Source organism: Carcharodon carcharias, chromosome 34 (genome assembly GCF_017639515.1).
Source record: "Carcharodon carcharias isolate sCarCar2 chromosome 34, sCarCar2.pri, whole genome shotgun sequence".
In the NCBI taxonomy this organism is placed as follows: Eukaryota; Metazoa; Chordata; class Chondrichthyes; order Lamniformes; family Lamnidae; genus Carcharodon; species Carcharodon carcharias.
Genome location: NC_054500.1, coordinates 2188622 through 2213479, shown reverse-complemented (window position 1 = coordinate 2213479; position 24858 = coordinate 2188622). Strand labels below are relative to the sequence as shown.

The 24858-nt window shown below is 45.8% G+C and overlaps 1 protein-coding gene across 1 annotated transcript in view; it reads right to left on the bottom strand.

Moving 5' to 3' along the window:
• Nucleotides 1–8053: 8053 nt before the first annotated feature.
• Nucleotides 8054–24858, bottom strand: part of LOC121272506 (complement C1s subcomponent-like) — an 88114-nt gene continuing 71309 nt past the window's right edge. Inside the window, exons 9-11 of the mRNA XM_041179124.1 lie at nt 13808–13927; nt 9936–10013; nt 8054–9014 (exon numbers count right to left, since the gene is read on the bottom strand). Of these exons, the coding sequence (XP_041035058.1) occupies nt 8224–9014; nt 9936–10013; nt 13808–13927 (989 nt within the window). The 3' untranslated portion in view covers nt 8054–8223. The remainder of the gene's footprint in view (nt 9015–9935; nt 10014–13807; nt 13928–24858) is intronic.

Sequence of the window (24858 nt, the reverse complement as noted above, 5' to 3'; positions counted from 1 at the left end):
AACCTGCTCTCATCAGCAGGGAGAGATCCCAGACCAGGGGCGGAGTGGTCCACATTAGGCCCCTCACTCACTTTAAGAAGCTTGCCATGCCATTGTGCTGACTGGTGAGGACACCTGCAGTGAAGGTGAGGTTAAAAGTCGATACCCTCTTAAGGATCCTGCACCACATTATCTCTCCCTCAACCCAAAAGTTAGTGCTCTCTCTCCCGATTTTGACTTCTGTCAAGCACTAATTATCTCTAATTTGTTTCACAGGGAGCTCTGCCAAGCGACCAACACCCTTAGCCAGCCAGTCCCTCAGCTCCATTCACATCCCCACCTACAGCAAAGAGGACACCTCCTCCATTGAAGAGCTGGAAATAAGAAGCCTGGAAGACCCATCGCAGCACTTACCCACACCCTGAACCAGAGCAGGGACACACACCTTGGGGGAACTTAGATCTATAGCAGGCTGGGGTTCGCAATCTGGTGGTCATCGCATGGACACATGTCCGCAGCAACAGGGGGCAGGTTCATGCAAGCTCCCTGTCACTCAGAGGACTGCTGGGGATGACAAGCCTCTTCTAGATTTGGCCTTCCCATCAGACCACTCCCTTGCATATTCGCCTGGACATCCCTTTCCTCCCCAGAACCCCTTCCCATCCTGGAACACTTTCTCTCACCGGTACCCCTTCCCCTCCCTTAGCCCTTCCACCCCACAGACTCCACACCCACACTTAGTCCCTCCCCTTTCCTGACTCTCTCTGACATCCTTACTTCTTCCACACCCTTAGTCCTTCTCTGCTCTCGACTGCTTCCTCCAGCCTTACTTATTCCTCCAGCCACACTTCTTCCTCTAGCCTTACTCTTTCCCTCTTCCTGAGCCCTTCAGACACCTTTACTTCTTCCTCCACCCTTATTCCCTCCCCTTTCTGCACTCCTTCCTCCCCCCCTCCCCACAACCGGACTCCCTCCCCCTCCAAGCTCTTTCCTTACAACCACCCCCCCCCCCCCACCCCCCCACCACCCTGGACTCCCTCCCCTCTCCACACACATTCTTTTCCCTGGTCTCCCTCCCCTCTCTGCACTCCTTCCTCCCCCTGAACTCCTTCCCCTCTCTGCAATCCTTCTCTCCTGAACTCATAAGAACATAAGAAATAGGAATAGGGGTAGACCTTTCAGCCCCTTGAGCCTGCTCTGCCACTCAATATGATCATGGCTGATCTTCTTGTGTTTCGATTTCCACATTCCCATCGAGCCCCAATAACCTTTGATTCCCTTGCCTAATGAGAATCTATCTACCTCTGCCTTAAAAATATTCAATGACCTCGCCTCCACCACGTTCTGAGGCAGAGAATTCCAAAGCTGTATAACCCTCTGAGAGAAAAAAATTCTCCTCTTCTCTGTCCTAAAAGGGCGACCCCTAATTTTAAGGCAGTGCTGCATAGTTCTGGACTCACCCAGAAGAGGAAACATCCTTTCCACATCCACCTTGTCAAGACCATTCAGGATCTTGTATACTTCAATCAAATCACACCTCATTTTTCTAAACTCCAGTGGAAACAAGCCAGGTCTGCCCAACCTTTCCTCATAAGACAATCCACTTATTCCAGCTTCTCTTACACCTTCCACCCCCCTTAAACCTACCTCCTCAGTTGCCATGTCCCCATTACCACCTGCTCTCCCATAGCCCCTCCTCCCTCCCAACCTCACCCTAAAGACACCTTCATTCCCCCCTCCCAACCACATCCCCTCCGACCTCTTCCTCTCTTGGTCGATCCTAGGCCTTCCTCTCCTATCCCTTCAACTATTATCTGTTGTGACCATCAATGGTGACTTTCCAACTTACATAAGCTGCTTTGCAGCAGAGCCATGTCCATGAGAATCACCCAGCATGCCATGGTCATTCCTCTAGGACCCCGTTGCTGTCCAGCTCCAGCATTTTCTACTCCTCGGATGTCCACGATGCGAGCAAGGCCCTGCCAGTAAGTCTCGACTTCTGCCTGTCACAGTTGTCAGGACGTGTTCTGCACCAAAGTGTTTTCCCGCTGACATGGGCAGATGATCCAGCGGGGGGAATGAATCCAGCAGGCTGGCTTTATAATGATATGTTGATTTATTACAGTGAGGTTCCCAACATTCAAGTGGCAGGGAATGCGGTGCACCATCGATGGACAGAGCAGACGATTGCAACCTAGTTTCACGATGTCATGAAAGTGTTTTTTGGGCTTTTCATTTTGTCAACTCACGCCACCGAACACACCCAAAGTCAGTGGGCATGGAAAATCTTGGCTTCCATCTCACTCTGACGTAGTCACCTGTCTCCTCACATGCCCTTTACTGACAGTTTTACTGGCCGTGTCTTAACAAGGGCATGGTGCAGTATTGTAAAATGTGCCTTACCTACCAGATGATGGGAAAACCACAATCTATAATAAAACAGGCACCCTTAATTCCCATAGCGGTTTTTGAAGAGCTGTTTAGTAGGGTGTTAGTAGACTGTGTGGGACCGTTACCAAAAATGAAAGCAGAACACCAATAGACCCTTACAATCACGGATATGACAACACAATTTCAGGAGGTCATCCCTTTAAAAACAATGACAGCTAAAGTAGTGGCAGAGAAGTTAACCCAATTTATTACTTGATATGGATGATTTATAGAGATCCAGTCAGAGCAAGTTTCCTATATCATGTCTAAAATTTTTCAAAACATTAAATTGAGTAATTTGAGTATAAAACCCAGAGCATATCATCCCCAGACACAGGGAGTTTTAGAGAGGTACCATAAAACTCTCAGAAAAATGATTAAAGCATATGACTTTGAATATCCCCATGACTGGGGCAAAGGACTAAACGTTCTTTTATTTGCCATCCAAGATTCACGGAATCTACCAGTTCTCGATCTTTTGAATTAATTGATGGATGTCAAATAAATTAATCAAAAAAAAAAGCTTTTAGGACAGAGGAACAAATTCTCTATGTTAGATTATGTGTCTGTGTTCTAGGAATGGCTCATGAGAGCCTGCAATGTGACTCAAGAGCATCTTAAGCTTTTTCAAAGCTGAAGAAATGGGCAGATAAACAACCTGTGAGCTGAACATTACAACCAGGGGATGAAGTGTTCGTGTTTTTGCCTTTACAGGGGGAACCTCTGAAAGCACGGTTCAGTGATCCATACAAGGAAATTAAATGGGTTGGTAAAGTAAATTATTTGATAGACACCCTAGATTGCAGTTAAAATAATTAGCTATGTTATATCAATACGATAAAACAATACCATCGTAGGGAGGAGGATAAGAAGGGGCAGGTATGTCAGGTTGTAAGCACAGTGGAGGACAGGAGAAACAGCAAGAGTGGGCCAGAAGGAGACTTAGACAGTTCACAAACTAACCTACTATTCGGTTAGCTAACACTGAAATATTAGAACAGTTATACACCATGTTCTCATACTTAGAGGCAGGACAAGAGAATTTGGTTAGCTTACTTACAGAATGTAAAGAAATCTGTACAGATAAACCAGGACATACAACCTTTACCATGCATGATGTGGATGTAGGGGAACCTTCTCTGATAAAACAATATCCTATCATTTAAGTCCAGAGAAACAAGCCCAAGTGAAAGCAGAAATTCAAGTATGTTAGAAAATCACCTAATTCAACATAGTCAATGCAGTTGGAGTTCTTCAGTAGAATTATTGCTTAAACCTGATGGGTCAACCAGATTCTGCTTAGATTAAAGAAAGGCTAATGCAGTAACAAAAATGGATTTCTACTCAACCCCTCAACTAGAGGACTGTATTGACAGGGTTGGCAGTGCCACATTCCTTATTAAGATAGACTTATTGAAAGGTTACGGGCAAGTACCTTTAACATCACTTGCTAAGGAGATAGTGGCTTTTCTCACACCAAATAGGCTTTACCAATGCCAAGTAATGCCATTCAGGCTAAAAAATGCTGCAGCTACTTTCCAGAGACTAATGAATCAAGTTGTAACTAGTGTTTCTAACTGTGTGATTTACTTGGATGATGTATTTATTCACAGCAACACTTGGAAATATCATTTAAAACAATTGGAATAAAAACAGAAAATGCTGGAAAAATTCAGCAGGTCTGACAGCATCTGTGGAAAAAGAAACAGATTTAACATTTTGAGTCTGTGTGGCTCTTCTTCCACCAGAGCACTGGATCGACAATGCCAAAAACTGGCAAACTTTATCCTTTTTATAAAACTTTTTCTTCAACCGCCAATCTCTGCAGAGACCCTATCTGTTTGTCCTTTACTTTGTGTGCATGTGTTGGGGCAATTTAAGAGGGATAGATACAGATTACAATTGTGTGTAAACCAGTTATTGCAACTTGTTTTTAAAAAGAAGTTTTGTTTTATAATAAAACAATCATTCTGAATTTATTAAATGAAATTTGGTTAAAGTCTTTTTTATTCTGGGTCTAACTGTAGCAAAGGTAAATAATTTTGGTGAGTGAATTAAATGTTTAAACAAATGGTATGACTTTGGAATAATAGTGCTGGATAAACTGCTCACTTCTCCCATCCTGGTTGCAACAGTGTCTCTCTGACTGTGTCTGTGTGTGTCTCTCTCTCTCTCTTTCTCTCTCTCTGTCTCTCTCTCTCTTTCTCTCTCTCTGTCTCTCCCTCCCTCTCTATCAGTCTATGTGTCTGTCTCTTAAGCCTAAATTTTCAAAGAGTCACAGAGATTCTGGGGCCCTATAAATTTGGCAGGCAGAACCCAGATCCGGAAGGGGCACCCCCATTTCAGACAGATCCTATTTTTGCCATTTGGGGAAAGGGGGCAGGTCGTGACTTACATGAGGAAAGGCTAAACTCAGCAGGGACATTTCAACTCAGTGCTGAGTTCAAGTAGGCCCCATTTTCTCTACAGCATGGGCTTTATCCCCAGTGTGTGTGTTAAGAATTTTTAGGATAGACATTATGTGAAGGGCAAGCAAGGCCTATGGAGCTGTCAAGTTATTTTAAAGCTTTCCCTTTCAAAATTGAAAAAAAGTTGTTGTGCCTGTGAGTTGAAAGAAAATCTCTACTAGCAGCTTCAACAGCTGTTTGTCAACATAACACTAAGTATTATCATTATAGCATTATTGCTGCTTGACTACTTTCCACAACCTATCATTATCACAGTAGAGTGTTGTAAATTTACAGTTTGACAGTCAAAGGGGTTATGTGGAGTAATGAATATAGTGAAGTAATAGATATTTATAACTTTATTTCATTTCAGCTCAGCAGCACTCCTGAAGCCTGCCAAAGGTGGATACTGGGTGAGTTGGCATGGAGGGTGTAAGGGCAAATGGTGGTGGGGAGCATAAGTTGGTAGTAAGTTGGCACAAGGGCTATAAGGGACCATATGATGGGTGAGAAGTCATGAGTTGGCACTAAGTTGGCTTGGGGGCTATGAGGGGCCATGGGTGTGGGTGGGCAGGTCATGAGTTGGCATGTATGAACATGAGGAGTGGGTAATGGGGGTGAGAAGGTTTGATGGCTGACACTTAGAGGGCCTAATATTTAACAAAACAACTGGGATGAAGTCCCAGAGAACTGAGATGGACCTATTAACTAGCACACCTCAGTACTTGGCTGCCCCTGTGGCTGCCTCTGATCTGCATCCAGGGATGGTGGGCCTCACTACTTCCTGCACCAACCCTGCGAAGTAAAGATTCCCATTTTTGGGGCTCTTTCCAGAGGGAGATAGACAGAGGGGCACAGTGTGTGTCTTTGCTTCTCTCTCTCTCTCTTTCTCTCTCCACACCTCTCTCTCTCTGCATCTGCCTCCCTGTCTGCCTCTTTCCCTCTCCTGACTCACTCTCTCTCCATCTCTTGTGTATCTCACTCTTTCTGTCTGTGTGTGTGTCTTTACCTATCTCCCTCTGTGCCTATGTATCTGTGTCTTTCCCTATGTCACAGAATCACACAGTGCAGAAGAGGCCCTTCGGCCCATTAAGTCTGTACCGACATGTGAGAAACACCTGACCTACCTACCTAATCCCATTTACCAGCACTTGGCCCATAGCCTTGAATGTTATGATGTGCCAAGTGCTCATCCAGGTACTTTTTAAAGGATGTGAGGCAACCCGTCTCCACCACCCTCCCAGGCAGCGCATTCCAGACCCTCACCACCCTCTGGGTAAAAAAGTTTTTCCTCGCATCCCCCCTAAACCTCCTGCCCCTCACCTTGAACTTATGCCCCCTCGTGACTGACTCTTCAACTAAGGGGAACAGCTGCTCCCTATCCACCCTGTCCATGCCCCTCATAACCTTGTTCACCTCAATCAGGTCGCCCCTCAGTCTTCTCTGCTCCAACGAAAACAACCCAAGTCTATCCAACATCTCTTCATAACATAAATGCTTCATCCCAGGCAACATTCTGGTGAATCTCCTCTGTACCCCCTCCAGTGCAATCACATCCTTCCTATAATGTGGCGACCAGAACTGCACACACTACTCCAGCTGTGGCCTCACCAACTCCAACATAACCTCCTTACTTTTGTAACCTATGCCTCGATTGATAAAGGCAAGTTTCCCATATGTCTTTTTCACCACCCCACTAACATGCCCCTCCACCTTCAGAGATCTATGGATGCACACGCCAAGGTCACTTTGTTCCTCAGGACTTCCTAGTGTCTTGCCATTCATTGAATACTTCCTTGTCAAATTACTCCTTCCAAAGTGTACCACCTCACACTTTTCAAGGTTAAATTCCATCTGCCAGTTATTTGCCCATTTGACCATCCTGTCTATATGTTCCTGTAGCCCAAGACACTCAACCTCACTGTTAACCACCCAGCCAACCATTGTGTCATTTGGAAACATTCTGTTCCTACCCCCTCATAGTCCTCTATGTTGTTTATATAAATTATGAATAATAGAGGACCCAGGACAGATCCCGGTCCAGTCACAAAAGCATCCTTCTGTCATCACCCTCTGTCTCCTGCAACTAAGCCAATTTTGAATCCATCTTTGCAAATTACCCCGAATCCCATGTGCCTTCCTTATAAGTCTCCCATGCGGGATCTTGTCAAAGGCTTTGCTGAAATCCATATAAACTACATCAACTGCACTACCCTCATCTACACACCTGGTCACCTCCTCAAAAACATTCACTCAAATTTGTTAGGCATGACCTCCCTCTGACAAAGCCATGCTATCGCTGATCAAACCTTGCCTCTCCAAGTGGAGATAGATTCTCTCCTTTAGAATTTTCTCCAATAGGTTCCCTACCACTGACATGAGACTCACTGGTCTGTAGTTCCCTGGCTTATCCCTACAACCCTTCTTAAATAGCGGAACCACATTAGCTGTTCTTCAGTCCTCTGGCACCTGCCCTGTGCCCACAGAGGCATTAAAAATTTGGGTCAGAGCCCCTGCGATCTTCTCCCTCAGCAGCCTGGGACACAAATCATCTGGACCTGGAGATTTGTCCACTTTTAAGCCTGCCCAACACCTGTCCCTCTCTCTCTCTCTGTTTGTGTGTCTCGCATTCTTTGTCTCTCTCCCTATGTACCTCCCTGTGCCTGAACATCTCTCTCTCGCTCCCTCACTGTGTGTCTTTCTGTCTCTCTCTTACCTATCTATCTATGTATGTCTGCCTCTCTCTTTTTCTCTATTTCTTTCTCTCTGTATGCAAGTATTTTTCTGCATGTCTGTGTGTGTGTCTCTGTCTCACTCTGTGCCTTTCTCTATCGCTCTCTCCAAATCTCTGTCTGTCTCTCTCTTAATGTGTCTGTGTGTGAGCCTGTGTGTGTCTCTCAGTGCAGTTCTTATGCTCCGTCTCTGTGTCTCTCCCTCTATCTGTCTCTCTGCATCTCTTTCTTTTGGCTTCCCTTTTGTGTATGTCTCTCTATCTCTATGTCAGTCTCTGTGCCTCTCCTTCTCTGTGTCTTTCTCTCTTTTTCTGAGTCTCTCTCTCTCTCCCTCTGCGCACCTTCCTCTCTATCTGTCTCATATTCGTTAACAATTCAGCTTTCCTTCTCTATTTAAACCTTCCATAAATAAAAGCATGCACACACAGCAATGTCTTGTCATTATTTTAAATGGAGAGACAGGAATATTTCATAGCTCTTTTAAATCAAGTTTACATTTGAGATAGAGAGGGAAAGAAACAAAACATAATTCTTTTCAGAATGAGGGGAACAGGGCAGAGGGAGAAAGAGGAGAGAATATGGTAAACAGGCAGATTATATTTTATTGTGACCAATATCACAATGTATTAATACAGTTATATGACTTCCAAGTCGGTCTCCCTGTCCTCGTGTTCCTTCATGGTTGTCTCAATCCAGTCCACATAGTTCCCCACATGGGTGTACACCCCATAATTGCCGCATTCCTGGGGTCCAAATGACACGATCCCCCTGACAACGTGGCGACTGGGGTTCTGAAGGTCTATGAACACATAGGGGCCCCCACTATCCCCTTGGCAGGAGTCAACGCCTGGTAGTCCAGCGCAGATCATGTTAGGGGTGAAAACAGGCTTCGGTCCATCGTAGTTGGAATTCTTACACTCATCCATGCTGACGATGGGTACCTCAGCATACTGTAGAATCACGGCAAGTTTCCTCTTTTCCATCCTACCCCACCCTGAAATATAACCCAATGTACCATCGTCCGGCAGAGATGCCCCTCCTGGTCCAGGCAGGCACACGGGGGCCAAATTGGATCTCAGTTTGACCTTCTCTCGGAGCTTGATCAGTGCAATGTCATGATTGAAATTAGGCTGTCCGTCCTCAACTTGCTTCCTGTAGCTGGGATGGATGATGGCCAATTCCATGGGGAGCTCACCTTCTGGCGATCTTCTTCTTAGATCAACCAATCCACCGTGGATTTCCACCTGGAGCGAGTTGTCAAAGAGGTGAGCGGCGGTCAGCACCCATCTGTCAGAGATCAGGGCTCCGCCACCCATCTCACCCCTGGTGGTGACCAACCGCAGTTGCCAGGGGAAATAGCCCGGTTTTGCTTGCTGGCCACCAAAAATGCGGCCAGTTTTGGAGGAGAGTAGGCAATTCCCACAGACTGGGGAGAGATGAAAATCAAAGGAGTTGAAAAGTTCTCGGATCATCTTAAACGTGACAAAACTGATGAACACCAGACACATGAGCCCTGCTCTCTATTTCATTTGGGAGACAGCACACAGAGGGGTGGTGGTGTTACATCAACAACCCCTGCTACACCCCCTGCTCATCGGGCATTGAATTGACATGGAACCAAAAAGGTCATCTGCAACATTGCCCATTGTGCGCCCCCTTCCTCAGTCGAATAACTAGTGATCAGGAAGGGAAAATCTCCACAGAGTTCTCAGGGAAGAAAGCAGCCCTGAATGGCTGATAATCTGTTTTGAAGTTATTGTCTAGACCAAAGCTGGAGCATGGTGCACCATTCTGGTCACCACACTTTCAGGAGGTCAAAGTGCAAGAGGAGATTTAGCAGAATGGTACCTGGCATGTGAGACTTCAGTCATTGTGGAGGGACTGGAGAAGTTGGGACTGTTCTCCATATAGCAGAGAAGGTTAAGGGGAGATTCAATAGAGGTATTCACAATGAAGAGGGATTTTGATAACTAAGGAGAAACTGTTTGCACTTGCAGGAAGGTCGGCAACCAGAGGAGACAGTTCAAGATATTGGGAAAAGAACTAGTGTTGACGTGAGAAAACATTTTTTTAACACCGTTGAGTTATTATGATCTGGAATGTACTGCTTGAAATAGCAATGGAAGAAAAGCAGATTCAGTAATAGCTTTCAGATGAAAATTGGATAAATACTTAAAAGGGACAATAATTTGCAGGGCTGTGGGGAAAGTGCAGGGGCAAGTCGTATTAATTGGATAGCTCTATCAAAGAACCAGCAGAGGCACAATGGGGCAAATGGCCTCCTGTGAGCCATCAATAAATGGTTTTATGCTACTTTTCTACTCATTACACTCCTGTAAATATTTACCTGGTTTGCACTTTGGCAGGGTCAGTTGCCCACTCGTGGCATCTATCCATTCAGCTTCTTCCGAGCAGTTAAAGACAGCTGGTTGGGAAAAGAATATAAATGGAGAGAGATAGCATTCAGAGAGAGAGGGCTATGTAGAGTCATAACTTTATTCCAGCTAGAATGGAGCTGATTGGGTCATTCCCCCTGTCAATCATGGCTGATCTTGATTTTACCACACATCATTTATATTTTGTTACAATTCTCTGCTCACTGCAATTTTGCTGGCTTCTGCTTCTCTTCAGAGATATTGCTATAGTTTCAGTCATGTTCTGTTTGCTGTAGTTCATAGAGACTCTTTCTTAAACTGTAGATTGTTTGCTGAGGTGTGCAGGTTAAATAGAACCTTACAAGATTAATTGCAACACTTTATAAACAGTATCTATAGACTGTCTGCTATTTGGCACATTGCTTAACTAAACTCTGTTCACAGTTCATAGAAGCTTTAAAAAATAGACACTGTAGACTGTTTTCTGCGGTGTACTCTTTAAATAGACTCTGCTTGCTGTAGTTGTAGAAGTTCTTGATAAAATGTCCCTGTAAACTGTTTGCTGCAGTGCACTGTTTAAAAAGAGGCATCCTTGATCTCTATTTGCAAATAAGGCAATGCACATGGGGAAGTAAACTCTAAGGATTGCCTACATTAAATAGACTGTAACTACTTACCGCAATTACAGTTACAATCATCTCTGCTCCTGCTTTTGAGATCCTAATCATTAACTTCCAGCCTCAGTAGCAACCCTCCAAACCATCTGATTTTTATCCCCACCAGCACCCAATGTTTGTGGGATCTTGCTGTATGCTTCCCCCTACATTATAACGGTGACTGCACTTTTTTAAAAAGTGCATCATCAGCTTTAAAGTGATTTGGGATAACCTGAAATCATGAAGGGTGAGGGAGGAATAATGGCTGCAAGTATAAAATAGCCGAGATGTGATTTGTCATGTCTCCCATTCGATTCTCTATCTCCCTCACTTCAGTCAGATGGGAGAAGTGCGTAATAAAAAGAGGGAAACACCCAGCTATACACCATCACTAGTGCTAAAAATTATATTCAGCAAAATTCAAAAGGAACTAGATAAATAGCTGTAAAGGAAAACTGCAGAGAACATGTGGGGTACCTGGAAGGTGGCTGGACAGGTAGGTAAGTTGGTCAAGAAGCCAGTATTTACTCTTAACTTTATTAACTGAGGTGTAGAATATAAGAGCTGGGAGGTTATACTGGAACTGTTTTAAATGTGTCAAGCCATAGCTGGAGTATCATGTGCAGTCCTGGTCACCTTGTGATTGCACTAGACAATTTAGGATTTAGGAGCAAGCTGCCTGGACTGGAGAATTTAATTCATGAGCAAAGATTGGATAGGCTGGGGTTGTTTCCTTTGGAACAGAGGAAATGGGGAGGATACAGGCTCAACACATTCCTTCTAGGGTGATAGGAAAGAGTAACAAACCCAGAGAACCATGGATGACCAGAGATATTCAGGTTACGATGAGAGTGAAAAGAAAGGCTTTTAGTTGGTACAAGGGAAGCAGATCAGCTGAGGCATTAGTGGAGTACAGGCAGTGCAGTATGAAGCTCAAGAAAGCAATTAGGAGAGCAAAGAGGGGATATGAGAAAGCTCTGGCTGGTAAAAGTAGGGAAAATCCCAAGATATTCTATAAGTATATCAATGGTAAGAGGATAACCAGGGAAAGAGTAGGGCCCATAAGGGACCAAGGGGGCAATTTATGGGTGGAGCCAGAGGACATCGGTAGATTGTTGAATGAATACTTCACGTCCGTCTTCACCCAAGAGAATGAGGATGAAGGTATCGAGCTCGGGGAGAGAGACTGCGAGGTTCTTAAGCAAATTGATATAGAGAGTGACAAGATATTGGAGGTGTTGGCAGGCTTAAAAGTGGACAAATCTCCAGGACAGACGGTTTGTGTCCCAGATGGCTGAGGGAGGCAAGGGAGGAGATCGCAGGGGCTCTGGCCTGAATTTTTAATTCCTCTCTGGCCACAGGGGAGGTGCCAGAGCACTGGAGAACAGCTAATGTGGTGCTGCTATTTAAGAAGGGTTGTAGAGACAAGCCAGGGAATTACAGGCCAGTGAGTCTCATGTCAGTGGTAGGGAAACTATTGGAGAAAGTTCTTAAGGAGAGAATCTATCTCCACTTGGAGAGGCAAAGTTTGATCAGGGATAGTCAGCACGGCTTTGTCAGAGGGAGGTCTTGCCTAACAAATTTGAGTGAATCTTTTGAGGAAGTGACCAAGTGTGTAGATGAGGTTAGCGCAGTTGATGTAGTTTAAATGGATTTCAGCAAAGCCTTTGACAAGGTCCCGCATGGGAGACTTATAAAGAAGGCAAATGCACATGGGATACAGGATAATTTGATAAGGTGGATTCAAAATTGACTTAGTTGTAGGAGACAGAGGGTGATGACAGAAGGATGCTTTAGTGACTGGAATTCAGTGTCCAGTAGTGTACCACAGGGATCTGTGCTGGGTCCCCTATTATTTGTCATTTATATAAAGGACATAGATGACTATATTGGGGGTAGGATTAGTAAGTTTGCGGATGACACAAAGATTGGCCGGGTGGTTAACAGTGAGGTTGAGTGTCTTGGGCTACAGGAAGATATACATGGGATGGTCAAATGGGCAGATAAGTGGCAGATGGAATTTAACCCTGAAAATTGTGAGATGATGCACTTTGGAAGGAGTAATTTGACAAGGAAGTATTCAATGAACGGCATGACACTAGGAAGTTCTGAGGAACAAAGGGACCTTGGTGTGTGTGTCCATAGATCTCTGAAGGCAGAGGGGCATGTTAGTGGGTGGTGAAAAAGGCATATGGGACACTTGCCTTTATCAATCGAGGCATAGATTACAAAAGCAGGGAAGTCATGTTGGAGTTGTATAGAACTTGGTGAGGCCACAGCTGGAGTACTGTGTGCAGTTCTGGTCACCACATAGTAGGAAGGATGCGATTGCACTGGAGGGGGTGCAGAGGAGATTCACCAGGATGTTGCCTGGGATGAAACATTTAAGTTATGAAGAGAGGCTGGATAGACTTGGGTTGTTTTCATTCGAACAGAGAAGACTGAGGGGCGACCTGATCGAGGTATACAAGATTATGAGGGGCATGGACAGGGTGGATAGGGAGCAGTTGTTCCCCTTAGTTGAAGGGCCATTCCCAAGGGGACATAAGTTCAAGGTGAGGGGCAGGAGGTTTAGGGGGGATGTGAGGAAAAACTTATTTACCCAGAGGGTGGTGATGGTCTGGAATGCGCTGCCTGGGAGGGTGGTGGAGGCGGGTTGCCTCACATCCTTTAAAAAGTACCTGGCTGAGCATTTGGCACGTCATAACATTCAAGGCTATGGGCCAAGTGCTGGTAAATGGGATTAGGTAGGTAGGTCAGGTGTTTCTCATGTGTAGGTGCAGACTCGATGGGCCGAAGGGCTTCTTCTGCATTGTGATTCTGTGATTCTGTGAGAGGAGAAGTAGAGGAGACCTAACTGAAGTGTATGAAATTATGAAGGGTCTAGATAGGGAGGATAGGAAGCCCCTATATCCCCTTGGTTAAAGAACCATAACCAGGTGGCATAGATTTAGTGTAGGTGATTGGAGGTTTAGACGGACCTGAAGGGGAACTTTATTTACCCAGAATGTGGTGGAGATCTGGAACTCACTGCCTAGAAGTGTAATAGAGGCAAACACTCTCATAACATTTAATATTTAGATAAATATTTGAAGTGCCACAACATACACGGCTATGGACCAAGAATTGGAAAGTGGGATTAGGCCGAATGGCTACTTGTCAACTGACGCAGGCATAATGGGCCTCACCGTTTCCTTCAAGTTTATAGTATGGCTCTTCACAGCTGTACTGGTTCTGGGATGTGTAAACTGTGCTTATGAAGTTCTCATGTCCGTTCATCAGTTTTGTGGGAGGTCCGCAGTCCACAGCTGTGAAAGGAAGGTCATTTTTTCATAAGCCACAGTCAAGTATGAGGTGCACCTTTCAAAGCTCATTAATATAATAACAATTTCTATATACTTCCATATATTTATTTATATTTATTAAAATTGCCTTTTAACCTATTTTCCCAGACTGCTTTAGCCAACACTGTCTTCATAACTTTGTAATTACCTTTTATTAAGATTAACACACTAGGCTCAAACTTCAGGTTTCATACCCCCAAACTAATTGTGAAATTCCATCATGTTATAATCTCTTTTCCCTAGAGGATCCTTTACTGGGAGATCATGAATTAATTCTGCTGCGTTCCTAATGACCAGGTCTAAAATAGCCTCTCACTGGATGTTTCGATAAGAACATGAGTGCATAAGGTCGTATGGCCCATCGAGCCTGCATTTCCGACCAACTTGATCATGGCTGATACTGGGATTCAACTCTACCTCCCCGTCTGCTCCCCAAATCCCTTGATTCCCTGAGAGACCAAAGATCTATCAATATCAGCCTTAAATATATTCAATGATGGCACATCCACAACTCTCTGGGGTAGAGAATTCCAAAGACTCACAACCATTGAGTGAAGAAATTTCTCCCCATCTCCGTCCTAAACGATTGGCTTCTTATCCTGAGACTGGACCCCCATGTTCTGGATTCCCCAGAAGGGGAAACAATCTACCCTGTCAAACCACTTCAGAATCTTGTATGTTTCAATGAGCTCAGCTCTTTCTTCCACAGAATATAGACCCAATTACTCAACCTCTCATCACAAGACAACCCTCTGATCCCAGCGGCCAGTCTTGTGAACCTTCATTGTACTGCCTCGAATGCAAGTACATCTTTCATTAAATGTAGAGACCAAAATTGCACTAAATATTCCAGGTTAGGCCTCACCAAAGCCCCATACAACTGGATCAAGACTTATTCTGGTATACCAATCCCTTTGCAATGAGGGTCAAAATGCCATTTGCTTTCCTAATCACTTGCTGTATCTGCATGCTAGCTTTTTGCATTCCTTGTACAAGTATATGCAAATCTCTCCAAACATCAACATTTACAAGTTTCACCCTTTTAAAAATTATTCTGCTTTTCTATTCTTACGACCAAAGTGAATAACCTCAAACTTCCCCACATTATGTTCCATCTGCCATCTTCTTGCCCACTCATTTTAGCTGTGAATGGGTGGAATCATCCCAGTTTTACGCTAAGTGTGATAGCGGGTGGGTAAAATGACCTTTCACCTGCCGACCGTGATGGTGGGTTTTCCTGCCATATCGTCCCAAACCTGCCACATTATTTATGCATTCCTGGGAAACATATCGTTTCCATGGCAGGCAGGCACTCATTCACCGGCCACACCATCACCTTGCTGAATCATCAGCGGGGCGCCATATTTAAAGTTCAGCCATGCACAGACAACTCAGTGCTTCCAGCTCATGTTTCTGCAGGGAAGATGTCCACAAAAGGCAAGAAGTCTTCAGCCCCCAGGCTTAGTGACGGGTCACTGGAATGCCTTTCGGATGCTGTGGAGGCTCGCTGCGATGTCCACTACCCCGGATCTGGCTGCAGGATGGGAAATGCATGTCACCAACCAGGCTTGGGAGGCGGTAGCAGCGGTGATCAGTGTCAATGCTTTTCAAAAGAGGGCAGCCACCCAGTGCCGCAAGAGGATGAATGATCTCCTCAGTTCCACCAAGGTAAGTCACTCATCTCATCACTCTCAACTCACACACTCTCAAACCCATCGCACATCCACATGGCCCTCATTCACTGAAGGTTCAAGGGTCATCACCATTCACTCTCTCATACACACCTTCATTGTCCTCATCCCTTCCCTGGGACCACTCACCACCCACACATGCCAGGCACACTTATCATTCAGTCTGGCAGGCATCCTGCTTATACTCTCTCCATTTCTATTCATGCAGAACAAGCTGGCACACAACAAGAGGGAGAGGTCGTAGACCGGTGGAGGAATGACTGAAATCGAGCTGTTCACAGACTTTGAAAACAGAGTCACCCAGCTGACTGGCGACAATCTGGACCATTCCGGTGCTGACAGTGAGGCCACCAGTCCTCTACCATGTGAGGATTCAACAATGCAACATCCATCAGACAACCATACTGTGAGTGATGTATCCTGTTTCACAGGCCACATCTGGGAAACAGCCAACAGAGTCCATGACCCAGGGCCTCCAATCAAGCCCCAAAGAAACCTATGAAGAGGAATCTGAAGGCTTCCTGAAGTCCCGTCACAGCGCTCACCCACACCCTCCACCAGTGTAGAGACACACACCTCGGTGGGACCTAGTTTTAGAATAGCTTCAGGGTCACAAACTGGTGAACATATAACACTGTCTGAACCACAGCAGGCAGTGTCAGGGACTTCCCAGGTGTCCGGCACTTGGAGGGCTACTGGAGGCCAGAAATTCACTCAGTCCGAGTCAGCTGAGGAGCCTCTGGACTTGTTCATTTCACAGTTGCTGGAGCTGCAAAAGCAAGCTCGGGAATATCAGAAAGGGATGTCCGCTACACTCCTCAGATTGCAAAGGATGATGGAGGAGTCTGTCCGTCTTCAGGCTGAGGTAATAGCGCCGACATTGCAACGCACTGAGGTCAACCCTGGCGGGATAGTGGCCACCATGGAAACCTTGGTCCATGACATCACTCCTGCAGTGTTATGCAGGTTCAACCCCATCACTGATACCATAGTTGGCCTCCAATAGTTTGTATGTGAGAGGGATGCCGGGCAGCTCAATCTCACTCCAGGTAACCCTTCTCCTCAAGGAGTCAGCCTGGGGGGTCTCGGGTACCCATAGGGAGGAGGATCAGCAGGCGCACACTCCCGGACCATCCATCCAGGTGACTGCAGGAGTGTCCAGCCCATCTGAATCTCCTCTCCCTATGACTTCAGCAGCTTCAGCTCCACAGGCCCAAGAGGGAGTCACTGCCACACCGCAGAGTCCCGAAAGCAGGCCAGGGCCCTCCAGGTCTCGGCCCTTCAGAGGACGCCTGCCAAGGACATCACAAAGTGTCACAGTTAGCAGGCTGCCTCCACCTCCTCTATGGATGGCCTGGGAAGAGTGTTCTCTGCCGTCACTGTCGCTGAGTGAAAAAAAACAGAGTGATATCACAGGAAAACCGTAAGTTGGTAACTGCTAGTTTGAACTACCTATTCTAAGTTGATTTCAGATTAAAGGTGACTACTGGGGCCCAGGATCAGAGGCCTAACACCTCAGCTTCAACTCAGCAGAGAGAGCGAGTTCCAATTGATTTTAAAAAGTGTATTTTGAATCTCTATTCTAACTTACTTTCAGATTAAAGGTAATTAGGAGAAATATTTTACAGATTGATAAACTAAAGACCAGTAGGAAATTTAAAAACAATTTGTAAAACTAATTAAATAAAACAGAGATGCAGGGCCAGGCGATGTGTTGTAGCTGCATGATGTGGGGGCTGGTGGACCCCATTGTAGTTCCCAGTGACCACATCTGTAGCAAACGTTGGTTGCTCGAGGAACTCTGGCTCAGAGTTGATGAGCTGGAGTCTGAGCTTCGAACACTGTGACACATCAGTGAGGGGAGAGTTACCTGAACGCTGTGTTTCAGGAGACAGTCACACCCCTTAGATTAACTACCCTAAATTCAGCCAGTGGTCGGGGACGGGGGGTATGACTATGAGTGAGGCAGGTAGATGGATCCAGGAAGTAGCACTGTAGGAGCCTCAGCCCTTGCCCTTAAGCAACAGGTTTGAGATTCTTGCCCCCTGTGTGGACAACAGCGGGGACTATAGGGAGGATGAGCAAACTGACCATAGCACCGTGGCACAGGGAGCCATTCAAGTGGGGGGAGAAAAGAGAAATGTAGTTGTAATTGGGGATAGTATAGTTAGGGGAACAGATACTGTTCTCTGTAGCCTGGATTGAGAGTCCTGAAGGCTGTGTTGCCTACCTGGTGCCAGGGTTAAGGATATCTCATGGGCTGCAGAGGAACTTGGAGTGGGAGGGGAAATATCCAGTTGTCATGGTCCACGTAAGTATCAACGATATGGGTAGAATGAGGAAAGAGGTTCTACTGAGGGAATATGGGCAGCTCGGGGCTAAATTAAAAAGCAGAACCAAAAAGGTAATAATCTCCAGATTACTATCTGAGCCACGAGCCAATTGGCACAGGGTCAATAAGGTTAAAGAGGTAAATGCGTGGCTCAAAGATTGGTGTGGGAGAAATGGGTTTGAATTCATGGGACATTAGCACCAGTACTGGGGAAAGAGGGAGCTATTCTGCTCAGACGGGCTCCACTTGAATCATACTGGGGCCCGTGTCCTGGCGAATTGCATAACTAGGGTTGTAGATAGGGCTTTCAACTAAATAGGTGGGGTGATTGTTCAGTTGCATGGAAATATAAAAAATCAAAGTTTAAGGAGAGGGTAAGAGTGCAGATCACTGACGAGGCTGATTGCTATCATAAAGTGAAAGGAAGGGACAGGGTGTGTGAATGCCATTTTGCACCAAGGAATCATATTAGAGTAAGAAAAAATGATAATAGGGAAAACTTAAAGGCTTTGTATCTGAATGTGTGTAGCATTTGTAATAAAATTAATGAATTAACAGTGCAAATATAGACGAATAGGTATGATTTGGTGGCAATTACTGAGACGTGGTTACAGGGAGAACAGGTTTGGGAGTTGAATACCCAAGGGTACTCAGTGTTTTGGAAGGATAGGCAGGAAAGAAAAGGAGGTGGTGTAGCTTTGTTAGTAAAGGAAGAGATCATTGCTATAGTGAGGAATGATATAGGCACTGGAGAGCAAGACGTAGAGTCAGTCTGGGTAGAAATAAGAAATAGCAAGGGAAAGAAGCCCCTGGTGCTGGTAATCTATAGGTCCCCAAACAGTAGTTCAGCAGTAGAGCAATGTATAAACCAGGAAATACTGAGAGCATGTAAGAAAGGCATGGCAATAATCATGGGCGATTTTAATATGCATATAGACTGGGGTAATCAAATTGGCAAGGGTAACCAGAGGGAGAGTTCATAGAGCGTATTAGAGATTGGTTCTTGGAGCAATATGTTGTGGAACCAACCAGGGAACAGGCTATTCTGGATTTGATTTTGTGTATGAAATGGGATTAATTAATGATCTCATAGTAAAGGATCCTCTAGGGAAGAGTGATCATAGCATGCTAGAATTTCAAGTTCGGTTTGAGAGCGAGAAACGTGAGTCCCATAAGAGTGTTCTGGAGTTAAATAAAGGTAACTACAGAGGCATGAGGGCAGATTTGGCCCTAGTGGACTGGGCAGGAAGACTACAAGGTAGGACAGTTGATGAACAGTGGCAGATATTAAAGGAAATATGCAATTCCTCCCAAGCAAAATATATTCCAAAGAGGAAGAAAAGTGATAAGAGGGGGAAAAAGCATTCACGGTTAAGCAAGGAAGTTAAAGATAACATAAAGGCAAGAACTAAGGCATACCAAATTGCAAAGGTCAGTGGCAGGCTGGAAGATTGGGAAACTTTTAAAGGGTTACTAAAAAAAAAATTAAAAGAGCAAAGGTAAATTATGAAAGAAAACTAGCACAAAATGCAAAAGCTGATAGCAAAAGCTTCTACAAGTATATAAAAGGAAAAAGAGTAGCTAAATTGAATGTTGGTCCCTTGGATGGTGAGACTGGGGAGATAATAGTAGAGAACTCAGAAATGGCAGAGATATTTAATCAATATTTTGCCTCAGTTTTCACAGTGGAGGACACTAGTACCACCCCAATAATAACAGGTAGTGCAGAGGATATAGAGAAGGAGGAACTTAGAACAATCACCATCACTAGAGAAAAAGTACTGAGCAAACTATTGGGATTAAAGGGTGACAAGTCCCCAGGACCTGATGGCCTACATCCCAGGGCCTTAAAGGAAGTGGCAGCGGAGATAGTGGATACATTGGCTGTAACATTCCAAAATTCCCTGGATTCTGGAAAGGTTCCAGTGGATTGGAAAAATGCTAATATAAGACCCTTATTCAAAAAGGAGGGGAGGCAGAAAGTAGGAAACTATAGACCAGTTAGTTGAACATCTGTCATTGGGAAATTGTTGGAATCCATTATTAAGAAGTAGTACTGGGGCATTTGGAAAATCAAAATGCAATCCATCAGAGTCAGCATGGTCTTATGAAGAGTAAATCGTGTTTGACTAATTTGCTAGAGTTCTTTGAAGATGTGACAAGCAAAGTGGATATTGGGGATCCTGTAGATGTGGTATATCTAGACTTCCAGAAGGCCTTTGATAAGGTGCCGCACAAAAGATTAATACACAAGATAAGATCACATGGAGTTAGGGGTAATATATTAGCTTGGATAGAGGATTGGCTAGCCAACAGAAAGCAGAGAGTCAGGATAAATGGGTCTTTTTCTGGATGACAAGCTGTAACTAGTGGGGTGCCACAGGGTTCGGTCCTTGGGCCCCAACTATTTACAATCTATATTAACGACTTGGGTTCAGGGATAGAAGATACTATAGCTAAATTTGCAGATGACACCAAAATAGGTGGGAAAGTAAGTTGTAATGAAGAAATAAGAAATTTACAAATGGATATGGACAGGTTAGGTGAATGGGCCAAAATGTGGCAGATGGAGTTTAACGTGTGAGGTTGTCCATTTTGGTCAGAAGAATCAAAAGGCGACTTAATAATAAAATGGAGGGAAACTTCAGAATGCTTCAGTGCAGAGGGATCTGGGTGTCCTCATGCATGAATTGCCGAAAGCTAGTATGCAGGTACAGTAGGTAATAGGGAAGGCAAATGGAATTTTGGCATTTATTGCTAAAGGAGTAAAGCATAAAAATAGAGAAGTCTTGTTGCAACTGTACAAGGCATTGGTGAGACCGCACCTGGAATACTGTGCACAGTTTTGGTCCCCTTACTTGAGGAAGGATGTAGTTGCACTGGAGGCGGTTCAGAGGAGGTTCACTAGATTGATTCCAGAGATGTGGGGCTTGTCTTATGAGGAGAGATTGAGCAGTTTAGGCCTATACTCGCTAGAGTTTAGAAGGATGAGAGGAGATCTAATTGAGGTATATAAGCTGCTAAAGGGTATAGACAAAGTAGACGTGGAGTGGATGTTTCCCCTTGTGGGGCATTCTAGAATGAGAGGTCATAGTTTTAGGCTCAGGAGTGGTAGATTTAAATCAGAGATGAGGAGGAATTATTTTTCTCAAAGGGTCATGAATCTGTAGAATTCACTACCTCAGAGTGCAGTGGATGCCGGGACGCTGAATAAATTTAAGGAGCAGATAGACAAATTTTTAATTAGTAACAGATTGAAAAGTTATGGGAAGAGGGTGGGAAATTGGAGTTGAGGCCGAAATGAGATCAGCCATGATCGTATTGAATGGTGTGGCAGGCTCGAGGGGCTGAATTGCCAGCTCCTGCTCCTAGTTTTTATGTAAATCTAGCAGTTATGTGGGCCTTCCAAGGGTGCATGTCTTATCTAGCCAGTGCAAGGGCCTCATCCCCATCATTGTCATTTTCGAGGACCTCCTCAGCCTCATCCCCATCGGTGTGCTCCTCACTGGAGGAGACTTCCATCTCCTTCTCAGCCAGCTCGCCTCCCCATTGCAGCGCTAGCTTGCAAATGGCGCAGCAGGTGGCAATGGTGCATGACACCCTCTGTGGACTATATTGCAGGGCATCACCAGACCGGTCCAGGCACTGGAACATTACTTCCAGCTGGTTTGCTCCACCATGTTTCGTTGTACCTTCTCTCTGCTGCAGTCTGAGGCCGCCACATGGGTGTCATCAGCCACGGCTTCTGCAGGTAACCCTGGTCCCCGAGGAGCCAAACCTGCAACTTCTGTGCACCCTGGAAGACTTCAGGGATCTGTGACCAACTGAGGATGTAGGAGTCATACACATTCCCTGGAAACCATGCGCACACCTGCAGGATGCTTTTCTGGTGGTCGCACACCAGCTGCACATTCAGCAAGTGGAGCCCCTTGCAATTGACATAGTTCACCAGATGTTGTGACAAAGGTCTGAGCACTATGTGAATGCAGTCGATTGCACCCTACACCTGTGGGAAACCCGGGATCTGGGAGAATCCAATCGGTCTTGCATCCTGGCTGTCCTGGTCCTGGGTGAAATGCACAAAGTTGTGTGCCCTCACGAAGATGGCATCCTCATGGATGCATTTGTGGGTGGAGGCTTTTGAGATCCCACAGAGGTCACCTGTGGAGCCCTGAAAGGAGCCACTGGCATAGAAATTGAGTGCGGTGGTCACTTTCACAGCCAATGGCTGTGGATGCCCTCCGTGTCCCCATGGTGAAAAATCCTGCCGCAGGTGGCAGATGTGAGCAACCAGTTCCCTCGACATGTGCAGTCTTCGGTGACACTGGTTCTCGGTCATCTACATGAATGAAAGGCGGCGTCTAAAGCCCCTGGGTGTTGCGAGGGCGCCGACCAGCGATGGCTCACTGCTGCTTTCCGGCGGTGTGTGCAGGAGCCCCAGCCGCCCCTTCTTCCTGAGGTCCCTGCTCCTCCCTCTGCACTACCAGGAGCCTCAGTCACTCTCTCTTTCATTTCCTCCGTGCTCTGTAGGCCATCAGGCACAAAGCTAGTTCACCAGGCTCCATGAACCTGGTACAGGATGAAAGAGAGAGACACGTGGTTAGCATGGGTGCACTAAGAACCTGTCCTGGTTAAGTGTGACAGCCCCTTAACGCATCCTGGAGAATGCTGGCCACCACTTGGATGGCCAGAGAATAGTTCACTGCATGGCTGCCTGAAACCCCACCCATCTCTGTCCCACTCCACCCGACCAATTTGGAGGCAGCTTTGCCCATTGGACTGCATGCTGTGCTCTCAGCTCAGGTCCTCCTGACATTCTAGGTGCTGCAAGCTGCACTGTTAGCTTGAACCTTGGGGGAGACTGATCCAAACTGGGATGCTGACATTGAAAGGGGCTGTGAGCACCTCCAGCAGTGACTTCCCCGTGGCAAGCTTTAGAAAGGAGGTTGTACAATGTGTGCAGTCATCCAACTGTTCTGCAGTCCACTAAAATGTTCATGAATTTGCAGTCTGTGCTGGGGAGGGGGTGAAAAGCTCTGGAGCGCTTGGTGGCACTTTGAAGCCTCTGCGTTCCTTGCGTGGGCAGATAAGCTGTGGCTGCGCCTGAACTGTCTCAGTTGCAGAGGAATGGTCACTTTATATAAAGTGTCCCTAATGTGTGGCCATTTCCCGTGCCCACCCTAACCCCACCCCGAATGTGTGTGCGCTGTATTTAACGGCAAAGCTGCCCTTGCCCTCCTCCCCAAAGTCACCTCAACAGCAGGGCTACCCTTCCCTTCCCAACCTCCCCCACATGTTGCCTCAACAGCAGGGCTACCCTTCCCTTCCCAACCTCCCCCACATGTTGCCTCAACAGCAGGGCTACCCTTCCCTTCCCAACCTCCCCCACATGTTGCCTCAACAGCAGGGCTACCCTTCCCTTCCCATCTTCCCCCACATGTTGCCTCAATGGCAGGGCTGGCCTTGACCACCCCCGCCCCTCCCCAATGCTACTTAAGCTTAAATTCCAACAGGCAACCCTGGCGAGCACTGCACATTGTTCCTGTGTACTCACCTCTGGGTTCCCCTCAAACTGCAGCCCTCCAAGTGCATGCCTTTTATATGCTCTTGTGAAACACGTCGACATGCATTTCCGCCAACTTAGATGGACCATCCAGCACAAGTGGGGAGACGATTCCAGCAGGCTGGTCTAATAATGATATGCAAATATATTGCAATGAGGTTCCCAATGCCTGATGATGTGAAACACGGCTTGCCATCGATGGGCTGAGCAGACGATTGCAAACTGGTTTTGCGCTGTTGTGAAACCGATGACGCCATATTGTCCGCTCACGCCACCAAACACTCCCGACGCCAGCGGGCACGGAAAATCCTGGCCCATATCTCTTTGCAGCCTCTTTGTGTCCTCCTCACAGCTTGCATTCCCACTAGCATTGTATCAGCAAACTTAGATACATTATGCTCTGTCTCTTCATCTAAGTCATTAATACAGAATGTAAATACCTGAGGCCCCACACTGATCCTTGTGGCACTCCACTGATTGCAGCCTACCAACTGAAATGCCTCATTTATTCCTACTCTCTGCTTTCTATCCATTACCCAATCCTCTATCCAAGCTAATATATCACCCACAACTCCATGAGCACTTATCTTGCTAATAAGCCCATTGCGTGGCACCTTACTGGAGGCCTTTTGGAATTGAAGTATACTATGACCGGGATTTTCCAGCCCGGCATGGGCAGGGCCCACCGTGGGCGAGGTGGCCCCCCACCCAGAGGTCCATTGACTTGTGGCAGGACCGGAAGATCGTGGTAGTGGGTGGGTGTGGAAAATCCCACCATGCACCGACTGGTTCCCCTTTACCTACCCTACTGGTTACATCCTCAAAAAACTCCAATAAATTCGTTAACCACAATTTCCCTTTCATAAAACCATGTTGACTTGCTCTAAGTGTACTATGTTTTTCTAAGTGCTTTGTTAAAACTTCCTGAAGATTCCAACACTTATCTGATGACTGATGTCAGGTGAACTAGCCTATATTTCCCTGTTTTCTCTCTTGCTCCTTCCTTGAATATCAGTGCTACATTTTCTAGCTTCCAATCTGCTGGGACCATCCCAGAACCTAGTAAATTTTCAAAAGTAATAGCCAATGCATCAACTATCTCTGTAACTATCTCTTTTAGAACTTAGAGTGTAGGCCATAAGGTCCTGGGGATTTGTCAGATTTTAGTCTCCTGAGTTTCCCCAGTACTTTTTCCCTAATATGAATTACCGTAATGTGTTCACTCTTATAAACCCGTACATTACCCTCTATTTCAGGAAAGTAACTTGTGACTCCTCCTGGTTAAAAGGTGACCAAGGTTGGAAACTAA